This window comes from Pundamilia nyererei, unplaced genomic scaffold (genome assembly GCF_000239375.1).
Source record: "Pundamilia nyererei isolate P.nyererei 1_Seehausen unplaced genomic scaffold, PunNye1.0 scaffold00004, whole genome shotgun sequence".
NCBI classification, from domain to species: domain Eukaryota; kingdom Metazoa; phylum Chordata; class Actinopteri; order Cichliformes; family Cichlidae; genus Pundamilia; species Pundamilia nyererei.
The window spans coordinates 2,671,332-2,681,573 of record NW_005187405.1 but is presented as its reverse complement, the minus strand read 5'-3'; the positions used below and the strand labels follow the sequence as shown (position 1 = coordinate 2,681,573).

General features: G+C 38.1%; 2 protein-coding genes across 2 annotated transcripts in view; both read left to right on the top strand.

Moving 5' to 3' along the window:
* The window catches only part of LOC102215680 (solute carrier family 22 member 5-like), a 6,799-nt gene extending 1,448 nt beyond the window's left edge, over positions 1 to 5,351 (top strand). Inside the window, exons 2-8 of the mRNA XM_013911523.1 lie at positions 476 to 647; positions 2,741 to 2,882; positions 3,066 to 3,160; positions 3,287 to 3,501; positions 3,601 to 3,783; positions 4,814 to 4,949; positions 5,261 to 5,351. Coding sequence (XP_013766977.1) covers positions 476 to 647; positions 2,741 to 2,882; positions 3,066 to 3,160; positions 3,287 to 3,501; positions 3,601 to 3,783; positions 4,814 to 4,949; positions 5,261 to 5,333 — 1,016 coding nt within the window. The 3' untranslated portion in view covers positions 5,334 to 5,351. The remainder of the gene's footprint in view (positions 1 to 475; positions 648 to 2,740; positions 2,883 to 3,065; positions 3,161 to 3,286; positions 3,502 to 3,600; positions 3,784 to 4,813; positions 4,950 to 5,260) is intronic.
* Positions 5,352 to 7,168: 1,817 nt separating this feature from the next.
* Positions 7,169 to 10,242, top strand: part of map2k2b (mitogen-activated protein kinase kinase 2b) — a 7,754-nt gene continuing 4,680 nt past the window's right edge. Inside the window, exons 1-5 of the mRNA XM_005721163.1 lie at positions 7,169 to 8,053; positions 8,131 to 8,341; positions 8,463 to 8,609; positions 9,265 to 9,342; positions 9,655 to 9,706. Coding sequence (XP_005721220.1) covers positions 7,965 to 8,053; positions 8,131 to 8,341; positions 8,463 to 8,609; positions 9,265 to 9,342; positions 9,655 to 9,706 — 577 coding nt within the window. The 5' untranslated portion in view covers positions 7,169 to 7,964. The remainder of the gene's footprint in view (positions 8,054 to 8,130; positions 8,342 to 8,462; positions 8,610 to 9,264; positions 9,343 to 9,654; positions 9,707 to 10,242) is intronic.

Sequence of the window (10,242 nt, the reverse complement as noted above, 5' to 3'; positions counted from 1 at the left end):
AAAAAAAAAATTGTGCCAAACACGTTGATCCTTCCGCTGTGGTGACATTTTATAAATAAAAGGTCAGCCAATAGAAGCTTTCATGTGAACGAGCAGAATTAAAGTCTACATAAAAGTTTCTTTAACCCCGAGAGGTCTAATCAGCATCTGTGGTGATCCTAACCATAATTTATTATATTATTTAATTTCTTCTGACTATGATTGCCGACTCCTGTTTGTCTGAACAAAGCTGTATTTTTCAGCTCCAGAGGTATCTCCATGAAATCAGATAAAGTGCCTCAAGCATTGAAGGAGCATCCTTTTGATCTAAGGCTGTGCTCCTTGAAAGAAAGGCGTTTTGGCTTTTTGTAGCTTACTTTTCATCTCCAAGGCTCTAGGCTAAAGTAAAATACTCCTTTAAGCCATTGTCTCAGAAAACCAATCCTCTCATGTTTCCTTTCATTAAAGCCCAATCCTTCATCTTTGTCTTGTCCAGGTTCTGAAATGCTGAGTAAGTCTGCCAGGGTGACCTACATTCTGCTGGGACACAGTCTTGGGTTTGGCTTTGGTTATGCCTTATTGCCTCTCTTTGCTTACTTCATACGTGGCTGGAGGATGCTGCTGGTTGCTGCTGCCCTCCCAGGCTTCCTATTTATTCCAACGTGGTGGTAAATCTAATGGATGATGATTCATGTAACCAGTGCACAGAGAATTTTATTAGGACTTTGTGCACCCCTGCATTTCAGTGCATTAATCCGATATTAGCAATGCAATTTTAGAGAAACATGTCAGTATTCGGGTTTTAGCATTCAGTTAAAGGTTACGTAAAAAATCTGAATGGGGAAAGATTTTACCATGATATTATTGTAAGTGCTATTGGCTGTTTTTTAAAAAAAAAAAACCCAAAAAAAACAAAAACATAACATAAGCGTCTCTTGGGTTAACTCTAATAAAACATATATAATATTGTGGTCTGATGAAAATGACCAGAGCAGCTGGAGCTGATACAATGACATAGCTAACTCACATAACTGCTGTTTATATTTGTGGTGTTCACGACATGCCCAGCCTTGTCAATAAGTAGCTACAGGTTCCTGTTAAACAAAACTGGAAAACTGAGTCCACAGTTACTTGTTAAACTCAATTTCCATGTGATGCTGCATGTGGATGTCTCATAACAGCAACTTTGCTTCTTGTTATGAAAAGTATAAAACATATTCACATACATTATAGAAATATTTGATCAGCGAGTGGAGACCAACAGACGTGTTACAGCAGGCAACATCAAAATTTGTGCATGTACTATTTGGATTCACTGTGAAAGTAACTCTGGAACGTTTGATGAATGCAGAGTTAGAACAGAAGTTAGTCAATGCCTGCAAGATAATGTTTTTGTTTAGTCAGATACATTACATGTACATATTCTGTCACTCAGCGTAAGGAATTAGAATATTTTTTATTTATCCTTCAATCTAACCAGCCAAGCTAAACGAATCTATTTTTTTTTGGTTTTATTTGTCTTTGTGTTAATATATAACATAAAAAACTGTTCAAGTGCAAGTTGCATCAAAGCAAACCAGAAGATTTATGAAATAATGCCCTTTAGGCAGGCAAGGCCAAATTAGGAAAATTTGAAAATAACCTATCAGCACAAACATGTCATGCCAACTGTCAGGCGCGGTGGTGGAGGGTGGTGATTTGAGTTTGTTTTGCAGCCACAGGATTTGGGCACCTTGCAATCACTAGGCCGACCATGAACACCTCTGTATACCAAAGTATTGTTAAGTCAGATGTGAGGCCAGCTGTCGGACAGATAAAGCTTCATCCAAATTGTGTCATGTAACAGGACAATGATTGAAGCCACAGCAGCAAATCTGCGACAGAATGGCTGAAAAACAAAAGAATCAAGGTGTTGCAGTGGCCCAGTCAAAGTCCAGATCTCACCCTGACTGAAATGCTGTGGCAAAACCTTAAAAGAGCAAATAAACGAATGCCCACAAACTGCAATGAACTGAAGCAACATTGTAAAAACGAGTGGGTCAAAGTTCCTTCACAGCGATATGAGAGACCCATAAAGTCATGCAGAAAACTTTTACTTCAAGTTATTGCTGCTAAAGGTGGTTCTACAAGCTACTGAGTCACACGTTGTACTTAGTTTCCCAAAGGACTGCTTAGAGTGAAAACAAGTGAAAAATATCTTTTTGACAGGAGTGTATATATACTGGAGGAGTGTCCACCACACAGACAGAGAGAGAGAAAACAACAACTGACCCAACCCAGTACAGGATCTAAATAAACAGGAATAATTAAATAAAACAGATTAATGAACTTAATTAATGAACCTCAGAATTGTTCCTCATATATATTCTGACATGTAGATTTAGTTACATCTGGTATCACACAGTACATCAAATCCGTACATTACTGAACTGGCGTTACTGAAAACTGTCATGCTGTCAAATCCACTGAGGGTTTTGCTGAGTGATGCAATAAGTCTTTTGTTTTCTTTTAGAAACCAGAATGGCACACACATAAAACAAAGTCCAGCCTCACTATCCTTTTTACGAGCGCATGAAACTAATTTCTCAAAAGCAAAGTTCACTCACGATCAGTTCAGACAAGATAACACTGTTGTCAGTCAGCCTGGACGACATTTGGGTGACAGTTGTGATAGATAACACGTGTTTTCACTGAATCTGGAAAAATCTTGTTTTGAGGTGCATGTTTTGCTACACGCTTTTCACTGCTCTTGTGTGTGCAGCTTGATTCCTGAGTCGCCTCGTTGGCTTTTGCAGAAAGGTCGAGTGGAGGAGGCTGAGCTTGTCATACGTAAGGCTGCCCAGTGGAACAGAGTCCCCGCCCCTGAGGTCATATTCAGAGCTGGGGATTGCTTGGAGCTCATGGTACCATTTTTTTCTTATTATTTCCTTGAGCTATGAAAGCCATTGTGCTCCAGTATAAAATATAACTTAAATTGTAGAAATCACACAATACTTTTCCACCATGCAATCTGAAATTATTATATATTCAATGTGGACAGACGACTTTGCTCTATAATGTTCTGTTTCTTTCTGTGTCTAATTCAGCAAAATAAAGATGAAGAGGAGCAGACATACACTTACATGGACTTGATGCGCACCCATAACATAAGGAACATAACAATTTTAGGTGTTTTCATATGGTAATGGGCTTTCCGGAAATATACAGTAATGCCAGATATTGTGTTGCATGTTTTAGTAGCAATAATTATGCTGTCTAATGTAAAACAAACTTGTATTGCTGAGTCTTGATTATGCTTTTTTTGCAGGATCTCTGTGGCCATGGTCTACTATGGGCTCTCTCTCAATAGCAGCAACCTGCATGGAAACATCTACCTCAACTGCTTCATTTCTGCAGCCATTGACATTGTTGTGTATGTAGCCACCTGGCTTCTGATTGATAGGGCTCCACGGCCCACTTTACTCTTCACCACGCTGATGTTCTGCGGTATCATGCTTCTGGTTATAAAGCTGGTTCCTGAAGGTATGTGTACAATATTAGCAGTGCCAGGAATTAACTAGAACACTCGGTAGATTAGCACATTGTTTAAACTTTTTCTAATCACTGCCTTTTTCTTTCCAGACATGCCCATCATAGTCCAGGTGTTGGCTTTGGTGGGAAAGACTGGTGTATCTGCTGCTTACTGCTTTATCTATGTGTTTTTCACTGAGCTGATGCCCACTGTGGTCAGAAACATGGGCTTGGGGATCTGCGCCACAGCTGCACGAATAGGAGCTATCATATGTCCTTATTTACTTTACATGGGTAAGTGTGCTTTCTTTTTGTTTTTCGGTCAGAGAGCTTAGGGGTGGTGCATGGGCATCAAAGCTGAAGCAACAATATCCATGTTCGGGGCTAATCTGGCATTTTAGTATTTCAGTTAGTGTTTCACTTTGATAACAGGGGCAGTGGTTAGCATTGCTGGCTCACAGCGAGAAGAGTTATATCCATGTTAGGGCATTTCTGTGTGGAGTCGGTACACAGTGTGTGGGTTTTCCTCGTGTGTGGGTAGTCTGGCTCCTTCGTACAGTCTATAGACATGTGTGGGGTTAGGCTAACTAGATGTGAAGCATCTATGGTTGTCTGTCTCACCCTATTATAATTAAGTCTCCCAGCAACCCTAAAACGGATAAGCAGAAGAAACTGGATGGATGGACTTTGATTGGACAGCCTAACATTGCACCCTGGTTTGATCATGATTTCTGTAATAGGTTTGCAGTTCATGAGCCTGAGTGAAGGAAGCCGTGACAACAGAATTGACCTTAATGTGTAAAATCAACAGAGACCACTTTCAAATGACAAAGTCCACTTTAGGATTGACGGTTTAATAAATAACATTATACATGCAGTTATTATCAGAGGCCTCATCCTCATTTCTACTGTGACCTAGAGTTGTCATGTGTGATTTAAGTGGTTTGATTAAGGAAGTCTGTTTTCCACCTCTCTTGAAATTATTTTTAGTTGGTTACAATTTTGTATATTCATTTCCCCAATGGTTTTCTCATCTTCTCTGGACTCTGTATATCTTTTTATTTCTGAAATACATCTTGGTAACCTGACCTCCTTCCATTATTGTGTACAAGAGAATGTGCTAACACCATTTTTCCCTTTTTCCGTTTTGTTTTTTTGTTGCCAGTATATTGCTTTATTGATCTGGTTTTAAATGTATTTGTAAATGTTGTAATATAATTCTTAATGCTTGTGTATTGTGCACATCTTCATGATGTGGAAATCCTTTTAACAGTGAAAAGATCTCTCATCGTTCCATTTTAAATGCCTTTTATTTTTCTTGCAGGTCTATACAGCAAGATCCTTCCCTACATCATTTTTGGCACAGCCAGTATTATGGCTGCTGCCGTTAGCATGTTGTTGCCAGACACCAGAAACAGCAAACTCCCTGACCTTCTCATCCAGACCAAACACATCAGACGGTATGCTGTTGATGGACGTACCGAGTTCAGATTTCCCTTTTTTTTTTAATGGCGTAATGTTTGTGGATGGGAGTACACTATAACCATGACCTGAAATTAAAGGATCCGGCTTTTGATAATAAGTCTGTTACTAATGTATTTGTATTATGCAGTATATATAAACACACTGGCTCGCATCAGAAACTTTTTAATTAAAAGGAGCAAAAATTCTTCAGAGCCAACTGAATCGCAGCATTTTTTTTGTGTGTGTGTATTTTAGTCATTCTTATTTATCTGTTCATTCTGCCTTCGTTTCTCTTTATATCTTTAAGCTTCTCCTGCTGTTCAAAGGAAGCTCTTTCAACCCGACCTGATGCAACTGAAGGCTTCAAAGAAGTGAACTAGAGTGCCATCTACTGAAAGGAAATCACACAGCAAGTGTGGAAGGACCACATGCATTTGAAGATGAGCTACATGTATCGTTAGCTTTCAGATGTGTCTGTAGGACTGTGAGAGGTTAATCTGAAGAAAGTTAACTGAGCTTCTTTGTTCTTGTCATGCAGAATTAGTGATATACTTAAATTCCTGGGTTTACACTTTCTCCATCCAGAGTCTTAAATGGTGCTTTTGTTTTTGGCCTACTTGATTGTTCGTCTGTTTGTTTTTCAGAATGTATTTTTATGCACTCTTGTATTTACAACATTTATTAAAATAAACTGCATCTCACAATGATGTAGACAAAAAATAAATTGTGTAGATGGTTTTGAAATAGATTTTCCTAATTTGATAAGTCTTCATGTCTGTCCAGTTTTTGCGGATTTAGAAAAACACCCCTCATTTCATTATATTGTGCTAGGAAACTCAGATTTATTGAAACGTGTGTAAAAATACATTCGGAATACAAAAATAGTTTACACAATTCTAAAGAGCCTGAAAGTGGTACCACCCTTATTTTTCAGTATGTCCTGAACTCTTTTAAGCTTTCTTAGGAATAGTTCTCCAGGGTTCTTGAACAAGATTCAAGCTCTTCTTTTTTGTTTGTTGGCTGTATTTTGTTCTGCAGTGCTGTGGTCCAGATTCTGATGAGGCAAATCCATCACTTCCAGTGTTCCACTAAAGACATGATTTTCAGATTGTGTTCATTTGTTTCTTCAATTGTTTTTCTCTGAAGAACACACTGCACACCATGCTGACATGCTGTGTTTGAGCTAATAGTTCTTACAATGTGTAGACACTACACTGGTTTCAAAGTGCTTTTTTTTGCTTCCATAATTCATAGGTCAGTGTTAAATGGCTTAATACCATAAAACAGATACATAGTCTTCTGAAAATGGTCAGGTACAACAACTTGGCCAAACCTGAGTGAAAAATCAACCAATGTCCAAAGAAAAAACAGAGGGTCTTTCGAAAGTCTGGAGAATTATTGCCCATGATAACTTAAAAAAATAACAAAAAATAAATAAATACAAGAAAGGCTGGCAGCGTGGAAGGATGAAATAAAGAAATGAAGGCTGGCTTGAGACCTTCGCACGGTAATGTTGGTAATCCGAGAAAGAAGCGCAGTCACAATAGAAAGTCTCAGGCCTCCGTTTTGTGCTTCAGGTGAATGGATGAATTGTTAGCCAATCAAACAGGCAGCTTGGAAGGCTATAGATCCGAAAGACTTTCAAGCAGTACCATCAGCTTCACGATTATTTATTTATATAAATAAATATTTGAAAACCCTGCATTCCGGATAGTGTTCTAAAGAAATAAGTGTTATTAGTGCCTTCAAAGATAGATCCATATGTCTTTGAAGGCAGGTTAACAAATAGAATGAACTTTAAATCTTTTGTTTTTTATTATTTTACAATATTTTTTACAACTTTGTTATTTCCCATTTTACAAAACAAAAGGCCCTCACAGCATGTATTCGCTAAAGTCCTTTGTACAAAAGGTTGCACGTTTTAAAAAATGTAATGTAAATACACAAGTAGAGCGATAAAATAAAATACGTTTTTTAAAAATCGAATTAAATTTAAATGATCAAATAACGAGACTAATTTACGGGTTTTGTTTAATTATTTTTATTTTTCCTTTTTTACTAAAGAGTTTCATTTCATTCGGCCATCTGTTTACGTATGCTTTGGTATCTGTTGGAAGCATGAAGTATCTATATAAGTCAGCGTTCATACCGTCGATGGTTCATACTGCTGCTCGCGCAGCTGTCTAAAATATCGCGAGATTGCTACTCTGGACTACTTAAGGCTCAGTCTTGACTGCACCGCGCCCCCGTGATCATCCCTGCTGAAGACACTAGACCCCGGTGTCTACAGCAATAACACACCTACCCCGCTGAAAGAAGATATTGGGATAAAACAGCCAGTTAAGCTAATGTTTCTAACTTAAACAAAGGGGGAAGTCACCGGAAGAAAAGTGAACAAACATCCGCTTGCTTTCGACTCGCGTGAAATGTGCGGCTGTCACGCAACAGCTAGCAGATGAAGTTAGTTAGATAGCTAGCTAACGTGTATGTGCTGATAGTTATGGCTTTAGCTTTGAAAATCTTTTTTTTGCCTTTACGTTGTAGCTAGTTAATCCTCGATTAATTGGACATTTACATTTTGGTGCAAGTGCGGTGACCATTATGCTAGTTGTCGTGCTACGTCTACTCATCTAACACTAACCTAGCTAGCTAAGACTGGTGTTCTATTACCGTATTTGTATTCATAATTTGATGTGTCGCTCTTGTAGTAAATTCGATTTAAGCTGAGTCACAGGTTAAGCCGGCGTTGATTTGAAGACACAAATTAAGTAAGTTTAGCCAGGTTAACTGTCCTACCTGGTAACAGCTAAACAGAAAACGTCAAGTAGATAGCATCTAGTCTACAAGACAGTGTTTGTCTATTATCTAACCTCCCAAAGTTGCACGTGCTAATCACAGGCCCCTTACCTTGTCAGCAATTTCTAAATCATATCGATTACAGGATCTTATCATCTGTAGCTGTAGAGGAAAGTGTCACTCAGTCCAAGTTCATATTTTACCCTCAAATAAACATGGCTCCTAAAAAGAGACCAGTGCCCTTAAACATTGCTCCTGCTAGTGATGGATTATCCACCTCCATGAATACAGAGATTACATCTGAGTAAGTTGACCTGCTGAGTTAAAATTTTGCAGTTGTTTGAAAATATGTTATTCTAAACTGTGTCTTAATTTTATCAGGGCCAATTTAGAAGCGCTGAAGAAAATACTGGAGGAGCTGGACCTGGATGAACAACAAAAGAAAAGATTAGAAGCTTTCCTTACCCAGAAGGCCAAGGTTGGCGAGCTGAAAGATGATGACTTCCATCGTATCTGTGAGCTGGGTGCAGGCAACGGAGGAGTGGTCAACAAGGAGTGCCACAAACCTTCAGGCATAATCATGGCCAGAAAAGTGAGCTTTTGCAATTATAAAACAAAAAGCTGCTGGGTCTTTTATACTTGAGTTGATCTTTCTGGTATTAGTGTTCACCCTTTGATACCCATTTAATATAACACCTTTCTTCTGTGTTTAGCTCATACATTTAGAAATAAAACCTGCAATAAGAAACCAGATCATCAGAGAGCTTCAGGTACTACACGAGTGTAATTCTCCCTACATTGTGGGTTTCTATGGAGCTTTTTATAGCGATGGAGAAATCAGCATCTGCATGGAACACATGGTAAGAGTTAAAAAAATTGTATTCCAGTAGTGTTTTGATCCCAACAAAGATATCATCTTTTCTCTTATCTGTTGCTGAAGATTTATAGAGAGGACAACTGGATTAAAAAGTGTTTTTTACCCAAACAATCAAATGATGTTGTTTAAAATCCCTATCCATTTTGCCCAATGTCTTTGTAATTGAATTAATCTGGTGTGTGTGGGTGTGTGTATATGCGTGTATGCATATGCAGCAGTAATTTGTTGGAAGTGGGTTAATGAGGTACACAAACTGTGTTAATTCTTTACAGTATTCACAAAAAGGATAGAATAATCTAGCCAGTCACTGGCTACATTAGTCGCCTTGAGTTCTTCTTTGCACCTGACAGTGCCTTCTTCCTTGTCCCAAGATATACACTCTCCATCTGATATACTTGTTCCTAATCCTGCCAATTCTTGCCAGTCTCAATGTGCATCTCAGTTCAATCTTCAATTGAATTCCACCTCATTTTCATCATCAGCCCCTTACAGACGCAGGTCTGTTATTACTTTTGCGTAACTGTTTTTAAGAATCAATCTGTTGGCATTTTCATTTACTTTCTGAATACTCAGTCTTCAGGCTGCCTTCTGTTATTTTAGCACTCGTATCACAAGTTGCTGTAATCTCTCTGGTGTAGGATGGTGGCTCTCTGGACCAGGTGATGAAAGAAGCCAAGCGGATTCCTGAAGAGATTCTGGGCAAAGTCAGCATTGCTGTAAGTGTATTATTTTTTGCTGTCATGTTCTAATGTGGTAGTAAGTGGTAGACATTAATGAAACAATGTAGTGTTTTAATTTAATTAATTGAGGTGTTTAAAAACAAACAAACAACCAAACAATCACGTTCTGTCATAGTTATGTTATGATTTGTATTGAGATTAGGATCAAAATAACCATACTTGCTTTGCACAAGTGCATCTAAACACTTGTCACTCTTAGTTCAGGATGAGTTCTGTCATATTGTTTTCTGTAGCATCAAGCCTGTTTAGCGTCATTGACTTCCTTAATTTTTCTCCGCTTTGAAACAGGTTTTGAGAGGCCTTGCCTACCTAAGAGAAAAACATCAAATCATGCATAGAGGTATCAGCATTTTCATTAAGTTTATGATTGTATCTTGAATAAATGAGTTTCATCTGCAAGTAGGATGTGGAGCAGTTTCTGTTTACAGCCTAGTTTGATCTCAAGTGGGCCAGATTAGTAAAAGAACTGCATAATAACATCTTACTATAACGATCATTTAGTGCGTGTATGTTTGTTCCCAACTCCTTCTAGACCCCGTTCAGTATTAAAATAAATTAAACTTGCCATATACATTTTTTGGAACTAAACTATAGGGTTTTACTCTTTTTGACTGAAACAAGTTGTTGGGATAGTAGTATTTTCCATACAGATTCATTTGGGTATTAAAACTTTCATCATTTTTCCCAGAAAAGCAGTGTGGCTTGTTGAAAAAAAAAAAAGAGGATATTTATGATTATACTACAACTTTGACACTTTGCAAAGCCATCCAGAGAAGGGCTGGACCATATCATACCATTCACGGTAATACCGGTATAATGTTGGGCAACGATAAGAAAATGAAATATCGCGATAGAATATGGGTAAAACGCGCATGC